Here is a 22,831-nt window from a genome sequence, read left to right as displayed (position 1 = left end):
TATGGGACCATAATAAAATGTATTACTTAAGTGGAACCATAACATGGAACCCTAATAAAATCCCTGACTCTGTTGTATCACTGAATCACTTCCAGGACAATTGTTTAGGGCACTGTTATTCTGAAGGGGCAGCAGTGGTGTAGGCATTACCTGTTTTGACATGTTCAGTGATTAGGTTTGATCTGTAATTGGGAGAGTTTTTTGTCCTGTTTTTCTGGTTGTCAGAGTCCTGAGTGCTCAGATTGCTGAAAATAAAGAAAAAAATCCCACAAAAACACACACTCATACACAAAAAACCAAACAAACAAACAAAAAAAAAAAAAGAAAAAACAAAACATAAAAAACCCACACACCTTTTTTTTTGGGGTTTTTTTGATGACAGTGAAACATTCAAAACACTACATTATTCTTGTTGCACGTCTCTTTCCATGTCCTCCCCTCCTTTTTAAGCCTCAATGATATTTTGTTTAGCCAGTTTCTGTGTTGTGTATTTATTGTGACAGGTTACAAAATGATAATTTTTAATAATTGCTCTGGGTATGTTTATGCTCAAACAGTGCAATGCTTCATCAACAGCAGAAGTTCTGTAAGCAGAGGCAGCCTGGGTAGAAATTTATGCTGTTGGATTCATGTTCTCAGACTGTGAGAGAAATTCTGATCTCTTAAACAATATCTGCAAGGAATTTACATTAAATGTCAACGTGAATTAACTATTGACAACTGCGAACAAATTAGTAGGTCCCTAGGGGATTCCTCCACAGAGAAAGGGATTTGATGGAAAAATGTTTCTAGATATAAACTCCAGTTGTAGTTTGGGTAAATATATGCACTGTGTTTTGGGGATGAGGTATGGTTTATATAAGCATATTTCATTCTGTGTAGTTATTGCCTGTCTTTGGTCCATATATGAGAGGTTTTGCCCCTATGTAGCGTGCTAATCCAACAGCAGCATGAAAAAATCACCTGGTTTCCTGTGAGTATCTCAGTTTCTTCTGCAGAAGTGAACAAATAAGCTCAGTTTTCTTGTACCTTCAGTCTGTCATTGATCTTTAGTCTTAAACTTAAAAATCTGGCCAATTTCTTAGGGCTTATTGTAACTTTTGTTAATTTTGTAACTTTTTGTAACTAATACCAAAAGTATCCCACTTTTGATAATGGGAAATGGCAGTCAGGTGTGTTTTGCTATGGGTTTTGGTTTTGTTTTTATTTCAGTGTTTGCAAGGTAGAGATTTCCTATTGTTGTGTCTAAACCTTTTCATATGTTAGCAAATTCCATTCTATTTTTTTCTAGATAGTGAAGTTAGACTCAAGAAATGTCTGACTTTACTGGCAGGGACTGTTTCTAGGGGGGTTTATGGTGCAGCCAGCACAGGAAACATGGTGAGCTTGTCCCTTATTTTTGGCACTCCCCTTCCAGTCTTCCACAACCCCTCAGCAATACTTCACAAGTCCGTTTTCACAGTGAATTTATTCATTCTTATGAAGAGCTTCCAAATGGGTGAGAAGATATAGCTCTGTAGTTTATCCAAGCAGTCTGGCCAGTGATTAGAAACAGCAGACAGGAAGGCTTTGGGGGTGGACATATGTGTAGAACTGGTCTTCACTAGGACATGGAGGTGTTGAACGTGCTGTAAGAAAAGGTGTAACTTGTGCATTTTGTTGGTAGTTGTACCAGTTTGATAGTGAACCACTGAGAGATTCCAAGTCAGAACTACAAATTAATAGGAAAATTGAAATAAAGGCAGAAAACACTGGCCTAAACTGACAGAGTCAGAATACAACCTCACACCCTGTTGGTCAGGGTGGTGATAGCGGTCCAGTTAAATGGAGGATGTGGTTCTGTTGAAGTGGTGATCCTGTAGTAAAGTCTGGTCCTTCTCCAGTGGTGGTTGTGGAGCTCTTGAACTCTGGGAATCCAGTGGTAGATTCTCTGGTTTTTCATGCCTCAGATTATGTCCAGGTAGGAATGCTTAGTTCCTCCCCCTGGGCGGAGCATCTCACAATGGGATGGTGTAATTTTATGAGTCGTGCAGTGAGACCTTGATGGCCCATTAGCAGAAGATATCCCTCAGAGAGAGCTATCAGGGATGAGCCATGGAAGAGATAAAGAGCACTGTCCCACCTGGTTTTAACAGCGTATGAAAATGGTGATAGAATATATACTTTTTGTTGCATCTTACATTGTAACCTAAGACAGTAGTTGGTCAGAAGGCATGCTGATGAGTGCCATCACCACTATCAAACATGTTTAATCAATGCCATGTACTAGATCTATTTCAGTACTTATTGCCATGGTAATAGATAGTGGATGTGATGGCTTTCTTTATCCTGCCTTCTGGAGAGGGGTGTCAGGTTATAGAGCCAGGCTGATACCAACCAATGTGCAGAATTTGCGCTGTAAAATGTGTGTATTGAAACACAACCTATCAGCAAAGTTTGACTGGGACCGTTAAATTTGTGCTAGCTTCCAAACTGTTAGTGCATCTGCTGAGGCAAGAGAAATGGTAATCTCTTTGCTTAGACATCAGAAATTTGATGGGGAGATGGTAGGGAGTCTCATTAAATGGAAAAAAATTGCTCACTGTTGTTCAGAAGAACTAGGGCAAATGTACAACGATGGGCTGCACAATCTGTCTGGAAATCTCCTCTTTTCTTTTCTGCTTTTGCCCAATACTGAATCACAGCTATTACCTTCTTGCAGCTCTTTTAAATACTGAACAGAGTGCAGAGGGTTATCCTGCATACACAAAACCCTGTGGAACAGAGAGAGGGCACAATTAGGAGGAAATTGTAAAGATCACAACAACTTCCACTGAGGAATACACTAAATGCAGGGTAGCTCAGCTTGCAACCTGCACACACTGAGCTACCTGCATTAAATATATTCCTCAAAACAAATGAAATTAGTTTGGCTTGTCCTTATACTTTGGCTTTTGGTGAAGTAAGCTTAAGGGATCTGCCCAGGAAATTCAGTTTTTAGGAGTAAAATGACAAGATGGACTTTGTCAGTTTCCAGTGGACAAAATCAGATATGCTGATTAAATAGCAGCTATGTCCCCACTAGCCAGCAAGAAGGAAGCACAAACTTTCTTAGTAATTTGATTTTTTTGATGATCCATATTCCAGAGTAGAGTCAGATTGTAAGCCCTCTCTATCAGGTGACATGGAAAAAATTTCGGACAATTTATTGGACGAACTAAACAACAGATTGTTCATGCAGTAGCCCTTGGACCAGTCAAGATGAGACAGGATGTGAAAAGTGTGCTCTACACTGCAGGCAGGGAGAATGGACCTTCCTGGAATCTCTCACAAGAAGTACCTGGAGAGACTCAAGGACAACCCATGGAGTTCTGAAGTCAGTCATACAAAGGCTCCAAGGTATCTTACACCCTGGCTGAAAAAGCATATCTGCTTTTGAAGCTCATGAAGGAGATCATGTGCTTCAGAAGTGATTGGCACCAAAGTATAGGTCCTCCTGGCACCCTGCTGCCCAGTACTGGGCTGGATATTTAAAGGGAAAGTCCCTTCCAGACTTCATGCCACTGATGCCATGTGGAATAAGTTGGTTGCGCTTGATCATACAGCAAGATCAAATAGGAAATCCAAATCACCAGAAGTAATCATGGACTGGTACAAAAGCAAAAATTTCAGATTATCATCAGAAACAGAGGAGGAGAGAAGGTAGTGGTGACGTACTGAGGAGATCTTACCATATTATCAGCTACCTGAAAATGGGAAGTTATGTTCTCTCTTCATTGATAATTTGTGCCATATCTTATGGATATGTCAAAAATGAAATCTGGTCTGTGGAGTCCTATATAGCAAGCTGCGAAGCTGTTGATGGAAAAGCTGGATCAAGTCAAGTTGCAGAGCTTGAAGGTGTCCAGCTGGCTTTGGATATCACTGAATGAGAGAAGTGGCCAGTGCTCTATCTCCGCATTGACTCATGGATGGTGGCAAATGCTCTGTGGGGACAGCTGGAAGGATGGAAAAAAGACAGCTGGCAGCACAGAGGGAAACACATCTGGGCTTCTGAATTGTGGTAAGACATCTCTGCCTGGGTAGAGGAGTTGCTGTGAAAGTGTGTGCTGTAGACTCATGTACCCAAGAGTCAGGCTTCTGAAGAACTTGCAACACAACAGACAAGTGGATGAACTGCCAAGGCTGAAGCGTCTCAGGTAGATCTGGACTGGCAATAAGAATTACTTCGGGCTCAGTGGGCCCATAATACTTCTGATCATCAGAGAAGAGATGCAGCACACAGTTGAGCTTGTGATCTAGGGGTGGATCTAACCATGGCAATATCTCCCAAATTATCCACGACTGTGAGACATGTGCTGAGATCAAGCAGGCCAAGAGGGTGAAGCCCCTGTGGTATGCAGGGCGGTGGTCCAAGTACAAGTATGGGGAGGCCTGGCAGATTGACTACATCACACTACCCAGACACGCCAAGGCAAGCACTATGTGCTGACCATGGTGGAAGCCACCACTGGATGGCTGGAGGCCTACTACCCTGTGCCTCACACCACTGCCCAGAACACCATCTTGGGCCTGGAAAAGTAAGTCCTTTGGAGTTATGGTACACCCCAGAGAACTGAGTCTGACAACAGGAGTAATTTCAAAAATAGGCACCTGGCACAGAGAGCATGGGATTGAGTAGGTTTATCATAGTCCCTCCCTATCATGCACCAGTCTCTGTGAAAATTGAGCAGTGCAATGGACTGCCAAAAACCACATTGAAAGCAACGGGTAGTGGGACCTTCAAACATTGGCATCTACATTTAGCAAAGGCCACCTGGTTAGTTAACACTAGAGACTCTTGTATTAGAGGCTCTACTATTTGAACTGGCCCTGCCCAATCCAAACCTCCACGTACTGTGGAAGGGGATGAAGTTGCTCTGGTGGATATGAGAAATGTGTAAGGGAAGACAATTTGGACTAGTGCTTCCTCAAGAAAAGGCAAACCCATCCATGGGATTGTTTTTGTTCAAGGATTGAGTGCACTCAAATAATGCAGAGGGATGGGGAAACGTGGTGTGTACCTCAAAAGGATTTGCTTTTTTGGGTGAGAAGAGTCTGTAAAGTTGGTTGCTGAATGGCGCTGCCACTATATGTATGCCATAACTACCAAGGACAATGAGTATGGATGCTCCAGATACAGTCATGAGCTCCTCATAGAGCCCACAGTCATGGACTAAATGAACACAACAGACATCTTGGAGGGACAGGCACTGACTATGGAAATGATACCTGTGTTTGAGTGTATCTGGATACGTATGTGTGTAAAGTTGGAAGGTGTAGAATTGGGGTGTGATGTAGATGGCGTAGAATAAGGGGTGGATAGTGCTTGGTTTTTTTACCAGGACAGAGATAATTTTCTCACAGTAGCTGGGAGGGGTCAGAGCCTGGAGCCCTGTGGACATGCCTAGGTCTATGCCCCAAAGGTCACCACAGGGGGCTGGTAGTAAGGGAATTTTGCTTCCATGAAACAGGAGGGGCTTGCAGTCAGGAGGAAAGATATAGGCATAGAGGGTCTGTGCATGGCTCATCATCATAGGGGAAGCATGGCACCGGGTTCATCTTTGAGCACTCCTGCATGTACATCACCTTCTGTATGTATACTTATGTTATTAATATTGTTGATGTTACTGTTTTTATTCTTATCTCATTGCTGTTTCCAGTAAATTGGTCTTATCTCAACTTGAGACAGCAGAAAAACGCCTGTAGTGCTACCTATCACTTTAACTGCTACCTATCACTTTAACAAGGAGTGAAATGAAATGCTAGGCAGGACAAGTTGTTGCTGTTGCTTTTCCCTGGATGGCATTAGTTTTTCTTTGTGACTGGTAAGGCTGCCATGGTGGAGTAATGCATTTATTTGTGAGCTGAATGAATTAATTGCAAGCAGGATTGTTCAGTGAAGGCTGCCAGAGGCAAGTGAAGCCAAATGAATACTTTCAGATGGCAAAAATTCAGATGCGACGTCCGGAAGTGTGACATTTGTGTGAGATCTTTTTCTTACTTTCTCACCTTTTTTACTTGGTGTTCAAATGTTTTATTTTGTTTGATGAGTTTACAGGACCTATCCATCTGGGATCAATTAGTACTTTACACTATGAGCTGAACAGACTTCAGATTTTTTTTCTTGGTTTTTCACTTTTTTTTTCTTAAAGATGTTTGCTAGTAAAAATGTTTGTTTTCTCTCCTTTTTGTTTGACAGACAGGATTTTAAGCATACCTTTGGTTTTGGTTCAGGCAGTATTCTCTAAAGTCAGCTTTAACTGTAATTTTTTTCCCTGCCTTCATTATCCAAAAGTGGCAGTATTTCAGAATTAAGAGAAATTATTTTAAAATAAACTAACAATGACTGTTGTAAAGTAGGTGCACTGAAACTGCTGCTTTTAAGCATGCCATGAGAAGAACAGAAAAAATGTCTTCTGAGATCATATTTAAGTTACAGTTACAACAGCTCACAAGACACTGATGAGATATGTTGGTTGAGGATTTCAGGCTGTTGATAGAGCTTTACTGAAGATCACTGTCAAGTTGCAGAAGCTTCTAAGTCAGAATTCCAAGCTGATGCTATCGGTTTCCCTCATCTGTCCACAGAAAATTAGTGAATTTCAGAAAATTAGTTCAACTCTAATTTTTTAAAGAAAACAGGGAGCCTGAAGGTTGTGTTTGTTCTTTTACTTTGTGAAGACTATCGTGGAAAGGTGCTGCAGCTCCATTTTCTACCCTCCCCATGAGTATAGGGGAGGGTAGAAAATGAGAAGAAATTTGGAGCACGGAGTGGAAAGAATGAAAGGTTACTAGCCAGAACTGAGTAGGAAAGAATAGGGGTCACTGGAAAGCTATATAAAGATGGAAAAAGTGATCGTAGAGCTTGGAAGATGAGACAGCTACATGTGACGTAAGGCATGTGGGGATGTGTTGAAATGTGAAGCAGGCATTTCAAGATGATGCTTTTTAAGAAGGAGGAATAATTTCCACGGTGGCGTGCAAAGGCTGAGTTTAAATTAACAAGACCAAAAACAAAGACATAACTGAATCAGAAAAGCATGTGGAGCATAACTTTCCTACAGCACTTATCTGCTCTTTCTTGGCTTGGTGTTGCCTTTGAATAAATGAACTTATGGCCAGGAAAGTTACTGGCATTGTCTGTGTAACTATAGCATGTCCTCAGTTTGAAAAATACCACAGAAGTTTGGAGTAATTTTTGATATGTTTATTGGATGTTGATTACACTTTGCATGAGTAGATTTCTGCCATGACTTGCAGAATAGGAAGTGACAGATGAAGACAGCAATATGTGTCTCTCCAAAATCCTTTCTGTGGTGAGTAATTTGTGGGTTGTGTTGTATATGTCTGGTCTCACTAAGAGAAAAAGCCAGCAGTTGTCTTAGTCTAGAATTTTTAAATGGAATTTTTATCGTGGACATTTACAGGCGTTTCCCCCTCCACCTCTTTGTTAGTTTGTTTTCTTTGCACACAGGAGTAGAAAAAGAAAATAACATACATATGGAAGCTAGACTGACCTTAATAAACATGATAGCTATGGAGATAACTTCCTTCTGTTGAATCAGCTGAGCAAATTTTACAGTTTGGTATGTTCATGTACTGCAAATCTGTGACTACCTGGAAAAAAAGGCTGTCATATTTTTAAGTCACAATGTGTAAGCTGTTTTTCTAACAAAGAAATTTCATGTGATCACTGAACTGAGGGAATAAATGTATCCTGAATTCCAGCAATTCCAGTACTCACTTTCTATGAGTACTCTTTTGTGGAGATTTTATTTTTCCTTTTGTTGTGGGGGGGAAAAACTCAACATAATTCCAATGTTCTGTAGGTAACCACATTTCCTTGCAAAAGAAAAGCAGTCTGTGCATTAGCCTTCTTGCTGATTTCAGTTTGTGTGAGTCTAGTTTGTGTTGTCAAGTGAATTTTTTTACTGTTCTGGATCAAATTCCAGTATACCTTTTGAGACTTCTCCTGCAAATCTGTTGTGAGTGGTCATGTCAGCAAGTGGGGCTGTACAAACCCAGACTAGTTTTGCAGCAGCCCAGGATCTTGGGTGTTGACTGGTTACCCAGTTCCCTTCTTATTCTCAACAGGTTTTTTTTCTTTCCCATTAGGAGTAAATATCAGTATGACTAGAGTCTGAGGAAGGGCTTCTGTATTCCTACCAAAAGCTTGCTGGTGCAGAAGAACAGCACAAGGAGAGCAGCAAGGGCATTTTGAGCTACCATGGATATCCCCACCGATTTGGTGCCATCATCCATGATGTCCCAACCTGAGGTGATTGAGGTGAGTACACCACAGTAAAATTCTAGCAGGTGAACTGATTCAACCTCTTTTTCATTTCCTCATTGAATCCTAACTTTTTCTCCTCTCTCTCTCATTTTGAGTAATTGGGGGAGTTTTCTAGAATTACTATATTAAAGACACTCTTCACTTACTAAGAGTGTTGTTATACTTTGAGACATGACACTGCTGTGTTATAGTACTATTTGTAGCTTTTATATCTGAGCTGACATCATATGCCACAGGATATGGCTTTGGTCAGTTTGGGTCAGCTGGCCTGGCTGTGTCCCCTCCCAGGATCTTTCCCACCCCCCCGCCCCCTGGATGGAGGGAGGAATGTTGGAGAGGCAGCGCTGGTGCTGTGCCAGTGCTGCTCAGCAACAGCCAGAACACCGGTGTGTTATCAGCGCCTTTCCAATTATCAGTGCAAAGTCAGCAGCCCTGTGGGAGCTGTTAAGGGGAAATGAGCTCCTGCTCAGCCAGACCCATTGTAATCTCCACCCCTTATTCCATACCACTTATGTCACACTCAGATCCCACATAAATAATGTATCTTCTGACTGTTTCTTTGTATTTATTTCTTATTACTGGAACCCCTTCTTACCCACACACACACCTTAAACTACATCCTTAAACCATGTCTCTACCAAACATATGTTTTAATTAACTACTGTCCCCTGCTCTTTGACAGATAGCTATTATTATTTTCCTGTTTCATAGGCTTCCTTCATCCCTCCAGATCTCCAGTCCATCGGATGAGTGGTCAGGACAGGAACCAATGATATACTTGATCACTGAGCACCAACACCAGCCTGGCCTAGGTTGTCATTGCATTCTCCTTGCTCCTCACAAAATTCATTCTTCATCAGTTAATGTCACTCCTGCTTCTTTACTTCCTGCAACGTAAAATTTACACCACAGAATGTTTTTTCCACCAGGATTAAATCTCCTTGAGGCACACACCATGTCTCCCCATCCTTCCACATTACCCACCAAGTCATTACCCACCAAGTACATCTAGATCCTTGGGCAAAGACAATCCCACAAATTGATTCGTCTTAGTGGGTGGAGAAACCCACACTGACTTCCCAAGCCACTCCCTGTGTGTTGCAGGGACCGTATGTCCTCCCACAGTGTGAAGGGATTTTGTTTGGCTAGGGCGAAGGCAGTCAGCAGATCCCCTAGTGTTTACCAGCCAAATGGCTTCTGCTAAATTTTCATCCCAGTGCTTCCATGCCCTGTTTACCTAATGGTCTTAATATGGTCTTCAGCCGTCCATTATAGCTCTGAATCTTCCAGAGGGTCATGGGCAATAAGGGATGTGATATATCCATTCAATGCTGTGTTTCTCTGCCCAAGACTTTCTGAGGTTATTTTGAAAATGAGTCCCATTGTCTGATTCAATTCCCCCTGGTCCACCATGTTGCTACAAAATGTGTCTCTCAAGGCCTGAGATGGCATTCCAAGGTGTGGAAATGGTTTACAGGGCATGCTTACAGCCAGACAGTTGTTGCTTCTATAATGGTGAGTATGTAGCTGTTGTTTGTGACAGTCATCCAATGTAGTCAATTTGCCAGCCGTCACCATTTTGGAAACTCATCCACCACCCTCTATTCCAAGGAGATTTCACTCATCTAGTTTGCTCAACTGCAGCATGTTTCATATTTGCATGCATCTCAGGATTGTTTTGCAGGACAAATGCCTTCTCAAAAGGACAATAAGAGCAGCTGTAGTGTGAGAATGAGTAGAAGAAAAGCTATCTCTTGTAAGGGACTTGATGATCAGCATGGTCACCTTTCTATTGTATTCTATAAATGCAGGTATCCTGGGCCTACAGAGAGTTTTCACTGAATAAATTCTGCCTGGACTTAGATCACTAGGCCAAAGACTAGAAATAAATAGGTGATTGTGGTCATTGATTAGTAATATAGAGGTCTCTCTCCATGCTCAAGTTTTAGAAACTGCTTCAATGAGATTTGACTTGGGAGCCAAAAATAAATGACAAGAAGCAGAGGAAAGACTGGTCTCTCAGTGTAGGAGATTGTGATAGAAAAAATACCATTCTCTCATCTTCATGTTGCAAAAGTAGGCTCAAAATTTGTATCTGTACACAAAGACTTAAATGATTACATGAATTCCCACAGATTTCAGTAAATCATTGAGGATATGACAGTTTATAAAAGTCTTCAATCATGTATAAACGTCTTCAAACATCTCCAGACAATCTGCTGGGAGCCATCTATATGTTTCTGAGAGTAAGGAAGACCTTTTTAACAGACAAGGACATAGTGAAATATGTATGTAAAGAGACAATTACTAGATTAAATATTGAAGTAAAGTACTTTTCATACTTGCACTGCATGGGCAGCTTTTGCCTTTCATGTTTGTAATGAATTTTTGGATACAGTTTAGAAAACAAAGTCGAATAAAATTTTTTTCCCCCCACCCCCAGAGGACATTATTTTGGTTTTTGAAATTGAGGAGGTGCCATGGAGTGCTGCAGAAGTAATTTAGGGACTCATGTTTTAAGGAAGGATTTTTTTAAACTTGGAAATAACCTTGCATGCCTTTTGCATGAGCTAGACGGCATCTTAGTTGCAAAAGAAGAGTTTTGTGACTTTACTTTTAATTTTCTTTATTTTTTTAATCCTTATCTTTAAACTTTGCTTTGGCATTGCCAGCATAGTTGGCTTCCTTCACATTTAGTCAATTTAGACTCGGAAGTAAATACTACTTATTTTGCATGCCTATACATGTATATGCATACATCTTTACACATTGCAGTAATAAATACTCCTCTGCTTATCATCAGTCCTTGAACTTCACCAGGAAAACAAGCTTATTTCCCCTGGAAGAGAATCTCAGAGACCTCAGCAGGAACTTTTTTTTAACCAGAGCTCCTTCTGATAGGTTTTTGCTTCCATCTTAAAATCTCACAGGTGCTCATTATGGCACCGCAATAAGAGAAGTTCCTGTTAATTTAGTGGCAAATGGCATTTTCCCAAGACTTGTCCTCTGAGTCAGGTAACAAAAGGCTCACATTTTGAAAAAGTTTTGAAAGTCACTTCTGGGTACCAGATGTGAAATTGGTAATACTGCCTTAAATATTCTTACAGCTAGTGTGTCAACGTAGGGCCTGCTTCTGGTGCTGCTCTACAACACTCTGTTGAAGCAATGCATTTCCACAGTTGTGTTTCTTCATACCCTCCCACCACACTAATTTATTCACATCTTCCCTCTTCTTTTCCACCCCCACTATCTTGTTACCAGATAGAAGAAGTGGTGAGTAAGAGCAGAGGCATCCTGGTCATGTGTAAAGATGAAGGATAAGTAAAGTTTTAAGGTAGTTTACCTGTCCATAGCTGTGATCTGAAACAGAAAATATCTAGGGGATAGCATTCACAGATGTCAAAGAAGTCAATGAAACAAAAAATTCCCAAATATGCTTTGAGCTTTTTGCCACAGGATTTCATTGTAAGGCATAAATTATCTCAAATTAATCACAATAAATCACAATCTAGTGACTTATTGTGATTATATAAGCTATTCTGGTCTTAAAGAGAGAGAAATAAAATGTAAGAGAAATTTGTGATTTTTAATTTGGAGATACTTTGTATACATGTTATGGCTTTATATCTCAAATATGGATAAGTAAAATGACTTCACAGAAACCTGACTAGTCTGATGATGCTTTAAACCAAGTTAAATAATTCTGTAAGAAGCATTTAGCATCCCAGAGGGCTTTGCTGTTTGCAAAAAAAAGAAACATCACAAGTAGTGACGCATACTGATGAAAGTATTCTCTGAAGTAATTAGTATTTTCTCTCTTTGTGAATGGCATGAGATGAATTCTGCAGTAAAAGCTTTGAAGAAGTAATGATTGGAGCTCAAGTTACTTAATGAACCAGGGGCTTCCAACAGTGCCTCAGAAATGCTTAAAACAAGAAAACAACAAAAATTCATCATTCTCTCTTTGCTTTTGCCAGCAGTGGATCCTACCAGCCAAACACTCGAAGCAAATAAGTACGTTTAAATAACTGCCTTGCAGCTGTTCCAAAGAGAAATCCAGAGCAGTTTCCATTAGGATGGCCTTTCATGGTCAGAGCCAAAAACCACTTCTCCTACTCTGTGCCATTGAATACATCTCTATTTTCTCCTCATTTTGTTTGAATTGGAATGGAAGAGATTTAAGCTGTCATTGCCACAGAATGGTTATCCTTCTCATAATATTCTTGAGAATAGGCTGCTTTGAGCTGGCACAGCTGTTGTCACCCCTTTCCTCAATGAAGCACAACAAAATTTGCATTTTGGATTTGGTGCCCAAGTTTCTGCAATCAACAAGTGTGTGGATTTTTTTTGTCCCCCTTGAGCTGAATAAACAAATTAGCCTTGTTACCAAAACAGACCTCTTGTGGTGGTAAATAGAGCAAACAGAACAAAAGGAAATGGTGAGGCTGGAAAAAACAATTTGTGATTAGAAGTATATCCATCCAGTTACAGACATCACAGGGGAAGCTAAAATACCAGTACACTTTCTTAAAAGAATATTTTACTAGATGAGGTTACTGGAGGTTCAAAATTCATCTCCGTTTTGGTTAAAGTAGACCGATGCTGCCTTAAAGGCAACTCAGTAAAGTGTGAACAGGTTAGTTACAGAGACCCAATTGTTTCTAAAGCTCTGAGACAAAGATTTTTCTATATTCTGTTTATATATTTCACAAATCTCTCAATATATCAAAGCAAAAGAAACCCAAATTGTCTAACATGTATTTCATTAAATAGAGGTGCTTGTTGTACTTTACTGTATTGTAAATACAGAATAGTCTTCTTATTTCTGTCTGTAAATCTCTATTTTCAGTCTCAAAATGAAATTTGCTTTACATTTTGCTTGTAGGTTAAACTCTCCCAAGTGCTCAGTTTTTGCTTGGTGAGGATCTATGGGAGGTGTGCCCTGGAGGTGGAAGCAGCCCTAGTGTATCCCACAGCGTTTCTTCTGCACAAAATTGCTATCTTTGAGCTGCTCTAGCCAGTAATTAACTCCCAGCTTGGTTTACTAACTGGGCTTAAAGGATGCACGTTGTAAATCATGGAATAATTTATGCATGAAAACTCATTTGGGATGTTATTGTGCAGATTCTTTTTCCCCTCTGACTGCTTCCACTCTGGAAGTGGAAGTGCACAGACAGGACTCTGTGTGCTGCACCTCTGTCCAGAAAACCCCTCCCAAGGTGGGGGTCTTCGATAAAGGTCTGTCCTGCAGACCTCATCCTCACAGCAGCATTCAGGGGCACACAGCCATTTGCACGGGGCAGCTGGGAGTGAGCTGGGCAAGAAAGTGAAGCAGCCCAATCAGCATCATGGCAAAGACATTTTCTGAAGGCATAAGAGGTGGAATATTTCAGTCACTAAATGAGATGATGGAATATAATTGTGTTCCCGTTTCTCCCACAAAGCCACAAAGTGTTGAGCCTGTGCCCATGTTTGGCTAGTTTTTGTGAAGTTCAGCTTGTCATGAAAGGTACCCCAAAAAAAAGAAGTTTTAACAGCTTTGCAGAAGCCCTTTCTGTACTTTGGAACACTTAGGCTTAAATATCCAATTTGGGCTCAATGTGCTCTACCTGCACCACAGCCAATTACTTTTTTTTTGCACCATCTCCACATTACAGTGGGGATCTCCCTTTGAGCTGGGAAGACAGATATGGGGTAGCAGAGAAAAAATAAATCCTTAGTAATCAACATATATAAACCATTCTAGGAATATAAGTGAGGGTGTGATGATGTAGAACTGTGCCCTGATTCAAACAGTCTTCATTTCTTCCTCTACTGGAAAACTTCCCTATGAACATTTATATAGTACTTGTGGGGGACACAGCTCATCTGAAAATGTTGGATCAGTGGAAAAGGAGCAGCAATACAACAGCGTGTGAATTGTTGGCTAAGTTGTGGATAGATGAGGTCACTCTGTCTTTTCCAATTCTTCTGTTAATTAATTCTAGCTCTGAATTTCTTAAATCTCCTTTGACTTGCAGAATTTTGGAAGGTCAACAAACTCGCTGGTTTTATAGCCAATCTGTAGAGATCATAATCATAGTTAATCAATGGGATCTGTGTCAGTTGTGAATTATACCTTCTAAGAGTAACGCTGCCTGTTTTCTCACTGTTGCTGGTGGCTGGGTCTCTTTAATACACTGAGTGCCTAAGATGTTGAGCTGCATTTTCAGGTATGAACTGTAGGATACAGAGAAATTCTCAGTTCAATTTGTAGTAGTTAGGACATTTGTCAGTTCTGAGACTCTGTAGTAATGTAGTCTGCTACAAAAGCATCCTACAAATTATTGGATGCACCAGCTGTTGCCATATGATCCTTAAGTAACTTTATGCTTTAGGATGTTTTAATATCATTAAAGTGATCCCCTTGCAGAGAGACTAATTTCCTTCTGTCTTGTCACCTTTGTGAAGACCAGAATGAATCCAGTGAAATGAAGTAACCTGCTGTGACAGAACCACCCCGTCTTATTATACAGAGATCTTTAAGTCTGTGGAATGGTTACTTTGGGAGATGCAATTCTGAAGAGGAGGAGCCATTCTGTGTTGGTGATAGGGTTTTCTACTTCCATTGTGCAGATGAAAAACATATCTGTTCATAAGGCTATAATGAATCAGGACCCTTGTGACTTCATGACTTTTTTTTTTTACTTCTACTTTTATCTTTGAAGGAAACACATCTTTTCTGCTTTATTTTAAAGCTTTTCTTTCATGTTCTGCAGTTTGAAAAGTAATCTATGTTTTTCATTAGGTAATGGACAACTGTGTTTGCAAATTGGATTTTTTTTCCTCATCTGTTACAACTTTACTTTCATAAACCCCATGCTTAGCAGTTGTGGGTTGATGAAGTATTTACATATTGATTCAATTATGCCTATACTTACTTGCTTATCCTTATTTTAAAGATATTCTTAATTTATACCCTTCTTTGGGGATTTTGAAGTTGGCAGTTCCCTGAAGTTTTTCAGCTTGACCCCTTCCAGCATGTTGGTAAACTTTAACATATATACGCAAGCTGAAAGCAGTGGTACTGATTTCCATTCATGCTGCTCTAAATGTAAAGACATAAGAGAGTTTTTATGGTTTTGTAGTCTTAGTTTACCACAACAATATTAGAAAAATGAATTTATTTTCTTCTCCTCTGTGTTCTGGGTAAGAAAACAGTGGCATGTGGAGGTTAATTCAGCAAAACACAAAAAAGAGAGGAGCAGAGTGTGGAGAGTCTAGGGTTAAGATATCTTTAAGAGATTTCCTGGACATGGATTCTTTCATTGTGGCTTACAAGTTTGAAAAGTGCTGTAAAATCAGACCTTAATATTCAAAGAATGTTCTGCTGTGCTTCTCTCGACAAGAAATAGGTGCACCCATGGGTACTGGGGTGGGGAGAGAGTGACCTGCCTTTTTTTATTTCGTGGATCAAGGAACTCTCCAAACTATGAGATTGCAGAGGGGTTTGTAAACTGATCATCTTCCCCTCAGGCACCTCGTGCTAATTAATGCTTCATTTAGGCAGTCAATGGTATTTGAAGACTTTTTGATGTTTGTTTTCCACCCCAAGCATCTCTCTATACACGGTCCTTACCAGGTGAGCAGCCCTCACCGGGTGAGCTGTCACTCACCACGGAGCTGGCAGGATTCAGAGATCCCCTATCACCTTCTGCTCCAGGCAGACAGTGTGTTTACTGCTGTCTCTGCCCCAGGAGGGGGAGGTAGTAATGCGTTGCTCTCCCAAGGACATCCAGTGGTCAAGCTGCTGTGGATCTAAATCCTCATCCTGTTCTTCAGGGTGTGTTGCAGAGGTGGCGCAGAAGCAAGATGAATCAGGCACAAAACATGGGAAAGATTACATGGGCTCTTCTTCCCAGTGCTCCCACTGGCAACAGTGTGGTGTGATCCCATATAACCAGAGGAAAGGAGACAACCAGGCAAATAGTGTCTGAAAAGGCCAGCGTCAAGGTGAATTGAATGACTAATTGCTGAAGAGTGAGTTTTATTTATTAAGTCCTGGAGCCAAATTTCCTGGTTTGTGTGCGCTGGGCCATAGTTATAACTATGTCTCATGGGATTAAGAGATTGAATTCCATGTACTTGTGATTTTCTTCTTCATTGATTTGGGACAAATGTGTATTGGGTCACCTTCATGTGGCAAGAGGAGACTTTGCTTTTAATCTGCTTTTACTCCATTTTTCTTTATCTGTCTTGTTGGTTTACAGCTCAATGTTTAGTTCTTCCACACAGATTTGTCCTAGAGGTTTAGTTAACATGGGCAATTTGCAGCTCAGTTTGTTTTAAACTTCTGTTGAGATACACTGAATGGATGAGGTAAATCTCTGGGCACCACACATCTGGCTTACACAGGCAGTGAAACACACTGAGTGAAACTTCAGGAAATTAAAATGTAAACGTCCCTGCCCCTTTTCCTGCAGGGGCAGGAGAGGGGATGGGGTCTGCTTGCTTGCATATGCCTTTGTGGTATGTTAACACTTTGAGTACTGAGAGATAGAGTGCATTTCTCTCCTACTTGAGCCTTTCCAGTCAGCATCACAGCTAAAAGTGATGCCTTGGGATTTTTATGTTTGTGACCTGGGAGGTCAAAACCTTCCTTTAAGTGGCATCTGAGAAAGCTGATCATCTGGAAGTCCCCTGTTGGAATTTTTGCCAGCAAACTGTCTCATCTTCTTCTCTTCTTTCCCTTGGGAGGGGGCGTGGGGCACGCAGGGCATGAAAAGATTACTTTTACAGGAGGTCCCAGGTTTTAGATTAGAATGCCTTAGAAACAAAACTTCTCCAAAATTCCTTACATGAACATAACATTTTGGTTTTCTGCCTTCAGAACAAGAGAAGTAGCAAGTGAACCTCATGCTAACTTCTCTGAGATTGCTCAAGTGCTGTCATAGTTTTAAATTGAACAAGTCTGGCTCTGTAGCATTTTACATACCCGTATGTGTGTATGTACATTCCACCTTGCCTTGGCATTTCATGATTAAGTCATATTTTTTGTCATGTTTTGTTTCAGATTTCAAATTAAAAGTTTGGGGAGAGCATTGCACAGTCATGGAATAATTCACATTTTAAGCCTACATGCAAAACAAAACTACAAAGGAAAAAAGAAGGAAAAAGAAAGTAAAAGCATAATACCAGCCACATTTTAAATTTCTCAATTAAAAATATATGTTTTTTCAGGTGTAGCAGGCCTCTTTCCATAGAAGCAACAGTGGAGCAGGAATCATTCGTTACATGTGGGCAGCAGACATCTGAAAGAAAAAAACAGTGAGAAATACACAGGCAAAGAGAATTTATTCAAGATCACAAGTATGCACTAGGTCCTGCATCCAGATATTCCTACAGAGACTAAAAATCCTGTGCATTACATAATTAATGCAGATGTTGGCAAGCTTTTATAAGGGCCACTAATTCATGCATATGACTTCCTCTCTCCCTCAAGGGTTCTTATACTTGACCTGTTATTACCACAAGGTCTTTAACCAAAGAATTAAAGCCAGATGTCTTGAAGCTAGGTCTCCTTTTGTTAAACATCCTTGATAATAATTTTTTTATATGCAACTGATCCTACATGAGAACTTTCAAAATTTCTTAAATAATTAAGGCTAAAAGGCTTCAAACCCAAGGGTTGATGTATCCTAGAGGAGCAATAAAAGTATTATACTCACTGGGCTGAGAAATACTATTTATTCTAGCTTTTTTATTATCCTGGGACTGCAAATGTTTCTGGTCAATGTTTAGGCTGGAGGTAAAATCTTTCTTAAAAGATGTTTTTCTTTAACATAAATTTAAATGCCATGTAGTCCATTTGGGATATAGGTGGAAAGTTTTGTATACTGCTTTATTGGAATTGGCTTAATTGCATTGACAAATGTAGAAATGAAAAGAAACAGAAACAGTTTTGAGTAATTCTAAGGAGATCTTTATCAGGTACTATTTTCACTTGAGTCAAGTTATGAATTCTGTTTCCCAATTCTGTATGTTTTTGTTTTCCACAAGAAGGTTAGGTTAGCTGTAGCGCTTCCTGCAGAGTAACTGGAGCTGTCCAAAATCTATGGTTAACTTTGTATGTTTTAATGGGAAGAAATTACCACCTTTTAGTGTTTTTGATCTATTTCTTGATTGGGCTTCTTACCTGCATTGCTAAAACTGGTCCTCTTTTTGTAAAAATTCACGTTTAGTCGATAGAGTTCCAGAGCAATAAAAACAGAGAGGCAAAGGCAGATCTTATATAGAAAGAGACTTTTTGACATGTGTTTATTGGTTTGATTTTTTTTTTAAATTATGATTTTTACATCTTTGTTGTTTACCCATGCTAAACAAAGAACCAGGATGTTATTCAGAGGGGTTTATTTTCTTAAGGTTTGCCTTTTGGGAATTGCACCTTAAGTAATTGCATGGAACTTAAAAAGGAAACTCATTAGGCATTTTCTTATAAGCCAACAGTTGTATCCAAAACTTCCACAGTTTAGTAGAATATGGGCTGGTTTGTTGCCCCCCTAGCTGTTCTCAGCGGAGTACTCTGCAAAAAAAAAATTAATCATGTGTTCTCTGGCATAGCCACAACAATAGTTAATGCAGGAAATAAGGTTGGATGCTTTTAACACTAGTTAAGAAAAGCAATATTTGGCTTATTTCTTGGCTCACTCCTATTTCAAACTGGAATAAGTCAGTTCTGATGAGTTATATTTAAAAGCATTGTGTATTTCAAACCATTTCTAGAAATGTGGCTGGTGCTCATGGAAATGCTATGTCATGCTTTCTTTATTGTTCATAAAGGCATGAACTTTTTATGGACATACGTTATCCCTTGTGCTTCACGGTCTCAGAACATACTGACAATCTTTATTTAGGGTGGTCTTCCCACATTTTAAGACAGGACAAGAAGGAATACCCATGACAGAAAATGGAATGAGTTAAAACCTACTTGGAAATGTAACACACTTTTCCTCCTCTTTGATGAACTATTCTTCCGCTACAGTCAAACAGTTCTGTGCACTGATAACATAAATAACGTGTCTAGCAGAGTTAATTTTTCTTAATTATGAATTGCATGCCTTTAACTGAATCTCTCAGCAGATCTGTTTGGCCAAAAGCTTGTTTTCTATGCAATTTACAACAACATCAGAAATCATGCTGGCTCCCAGAGCAGATGGAGCCATTTCTGGTGGTTTCTAATCTGGTTGCCGTTACTAGATTCCCCAGAGCAATTGTTTGTGAGTTGTGGAATGCCATTTGGTCTGAAACAATAAATTTGTTCTGAAGTGTGTTCCTTTCCTGTCCCCCTTCCCACTCTTTGTGTATGTCTTAGCCATGAAGGCAATCATATGTTTTCAGTTCTGATGTCATTCTGGGTTTTTTTTCTCAATCTTTTTTTTTCTCTCTTCTTTCAGTCTACAGCCATGAGTGAACCACAGTGCTACTACAATGAAACCATTGCCTTCTTTTATAACCGAAGTGGAAAATATCTAGCCACTGAATGGAACACTGTCAGCAAGCTTGTAATGGGACTGGGGATTACCGTCTGCATCTTCATAATGCTGGCCAACCTCTTGGTTATGGTGGCTATTTATGTGAATCGCCGATTCCACTTTCCTATTTATTACTTAATGGCAAACTTAGCTGCTGCAGACTTTTTTGCAGGGCTGGCCTACTTTTACTTAATGTTCAACACAGGACCCAACACTAGAAGACTGACTGTAAGCACCTGGCTTCTCCGTCAGGGTCTCATTGATACCAGTCTGACAGCCTCTGTAGCCAATTTGTTGGCCATTGCTATTGAGCGGCACATTACGGTTTTTCGAATGCAGCTGCACACTCGGATGAGCAACCGCCGAGTGGTCGTTGTCATTGTTGTTATCTGGACTATGGCCATCGTCATGGGTGCCATACCAAGTGTCGGATGGAACTGTATTTGTGATATCACCCACTGCTCCAACATGGCACCGCTGTATAGTGACTCCTACCTGGTCTTCTGGGCTATTTTCAACCTGGTCACTTTTGTGGTCATGGTGGTCCTGTATGCTCACATCTTTGGGTACGTTCGCCAAAGGACTATGAGAATGTCCAGGCACAGTTCTGGACCCCGCAGGAATCGGGACACCATGATGAGCCTCCTGAAGACTGTGGTCATTGTGCTTGGTAAGTGCTTACTTTGCCCACCCTTCCTGCTCTGTTTCTTATCAGGTGATTTCAGTAATGCGTGGTCAGCTCCTGGGGGTCAGCAGAATGTGGAAGACACTGGAGGAGATGCAGACAATAAGAGCACCCAGAGTTCACCACTGGGTGCTCTGAGTAGACCACTGGGACTGTCAAGCTTATTTATGGAAGTTGATGTGACTTGGTCTCTTAGCCCTGTAACATGAAACCAGTGAAAATCCAGATGTAATGTGGCGTTTTTTTGCAGCAACACATGTTTAAAATCTTTTGTAGAAACCTGTTATATAATGTTTGTCCTTTTGCCTTTGAAGATGTCAAATGGATTCAAACTTAAAATAGTACAGAGAAGGCTCAGTGTTCCACTGAAGTACCTGTTGTCTCCTTTTTGTCACCTGAAAGGTGTTGTGTGTATTCATGTGAAATTCCATTATATGGAGAACAGTCAGGAGCTACAGTCAGGCTATTCACAAAAAGATCGTGTGTTAAGCAGGACTGCATGTACCCAGTCCTATAGTGTTTGGTGCATTTGCTAATACAGGAAAGTAGCATGTGAGATACTGGTGTGCTTCAGCACACTGCTCAGGAGGTGCGTAGGCTTCAGTGCTTGGCATGAAGGAAATTCCACAGCACATTTTGGATTCAGGAGGTTATTATAATTTTGTGAATAGTTTTACTTGGGTTTTGTCTGGGGTTCCCAGTTTCCTTATGCAGAAGCACAGCCTAAAGGTTCCGTTGATCTTCTTTGCTGTTTTTCTGTTCTTTGTTCCTGCAGATGATAGTGAGCTGAAGGCAGCAAGCATGGTACAGGTTGTCTCCTTGTCCCAATATGTGTTCTCACCTATTAGGTCTTCCAGTACAGTACACGGGTCTCCAGGTATCCCACTACCCTGTTGCATCAGATAGTTGCCCTAACAGTTCATAAATGCAATTGTTATGCAGTCCACAAAGCCCAAAACTTAGCCCCATTTCTCTCCTTGACATTATGGTTCCCATAGGTTTATGCTGTGACTTGAGCTTTAATCACAAACATACCAGAATGGTAGCAGAGATTTGGTGTGAGTTACTGTGTCAACTCACTTTTTAGTTTAAGAATTTACATGTTGTACTCTGACCTAGTGATTTGCTTTTTGACCAGAATATGAATTGTGCAGTTAACTAACCTGTTAAACCATTGATAAGATACATTCCTCCATGTCCTACTCTTCTCTTCAGGGAAAGAACTTGTATGAGATTTCCAATGGATACTCTAGTGATTGGTGAAACCTCTCCTGACCTCCTGGTGCTTCAAAAATCTGTCCTTTCCCATCTCCATGATTATCATGGCAGAAGGCAAGATGAGGTTAAGAATTCCAAGAAAATTTGGGTTTTGCAGTCCTCTTTTAGGAAATGGTTCTCTGTTTTCCTTCCTGAAGACATTATTGTTCATACAGTATTTCCAATGAGGTGAAAGACTGGCTCAGACTTTAAAAAAACAAAAAAAAAAAAAAAGGGCAAAAAACCCCAAAAACAGCTACTAAAAAAAGTGGATGAAAAATAGTAGGCACTTCTACTAATTCAATGTGGAGTTGTAGCAATAAACAGTCACTGAATAAATAGCAAATGTCAGCTAATCCCAAGCATGTATGGTTCTAGAGGTATGTGTATGCAGCAAGAAGGATCAGTCTCCTGTGAGAAGAGGTCGTAGGGAAGATATACAGGCCACTCACTGTGGCCACAACAGTCGTGGTGTACAAAGAATGTAAAGTGACCCTTTTTTCTCCCCAGTAAGCATTTTCTTTTCAGGTATCATTCTAGAAAGAGTGAAACAACTCCAGGGGTTGAGGGGCATTAGCTAAACTGAGGATGAATTCAGTTTAGCTGCAGATGTAGTTCAGTAATACCTCTGATTCCCCATAAAGGTGAGATTTTTCAGGACTGCAAGTGGCACATGTTGAAGCTTTCTTCAAAATTCAGAAAGGATTTTATTTCTTGTTACTGCTGCACTTCATTCGGTGTTTTGCACACATTGTACTTAAGTATCTCTTCTAATCTGCATAAAATACCATTTACAGAAAACAATAACTTATTATTTTATTAAATCTGTTCAAAGGAAACAAAAGCGCTCATAGGTTGTGACACTCTTTATCATTTTTGCAGCTCCCGTCTTGGTATTATTTTGCAAAGGGTTTGGGTTTTGGTTCAGTTTGGGTTTTTTTCTAAGCAATTTGGTTTCTAGAGGAAAGCTCGCAGAGGTCACTCATAGGCCTGTAGCGTAAAGAAGCAGCAGTGCTTTCACCTCCTTACCACCTGGGATGCACAGTTGCAAGATCAAGATGGTTG

General features: G+C 40.3%; 1 protein-coding gene and 1 long non-coding RNA gene across 7 annotated transcripts in view; one reads left to right on the top strand and one right to left on the bottom strand.

Annotated features, from left to right (window-relative positions):
- LPAR1 (lysophosphatidic acid receptor 1) overlaps positions 1-22,831 on the top strand; it is a 68,034-nt gene that overhangs the window by 16,033 nt on the left and 29,170 nt on the right. For 5 of the 6 annotated variants that reach the window (XM_064403467.1, XM_064403469.1, XM_064403468.1 and 2 more), the window contains exons 2-3: positions 8,137-8,308; positions 19,747-20,494. In XM_064403467.1, the coding sequence (XP_064259537.1) occupies positions 8,249-8,308; positions 19,747-20,494 (808 nt within the window). In that variant the 5' untranslated portion in view covers positions 8,137-8,248. Of the gene's footprint in view, positions 1-8,136; positions 8,309-9,025; positions 9,127-19,746; positions 20,495-22,831 lie in introns of all 6 variants that reach the window. The other variant, XM_064403471.1, reaches the window with a different exon arrangement.
- Positions 17,480-20,200, bottom strand: LOC135289675 (uncharacterized). Its single transcript, XR_010352415.1, has 2 exons — positions 20,061-20,200; positions 17,480-17,604 (listed from the first exon to the last, which is right to left on the bottom strand). It is a non-coding gene; the product is annotated as an uncharacterized LOC135289675 (long non-coding RNA).

The sequence above is a fragment of the Passer domesticus genome, chromosome Z (assembly GCF_036417665.1).
Source record: "Passer domesticus isolate bPasDom1 chromosome Z, bPasDom1.hap1, whole genome shotgun sequence".
NCBI classification, from domain to species: domain Eukaryota; kingdom Metazoa; phylum Chordata; class Aves; order Passeriformes; family Passeridae; genus Passer; species Passer domesticus.
The sequence above is the reverse complement of the archived record's forward strand: the minus strand, read 5'-3'. Positions and strand labels throughout refer to the sequence as shown.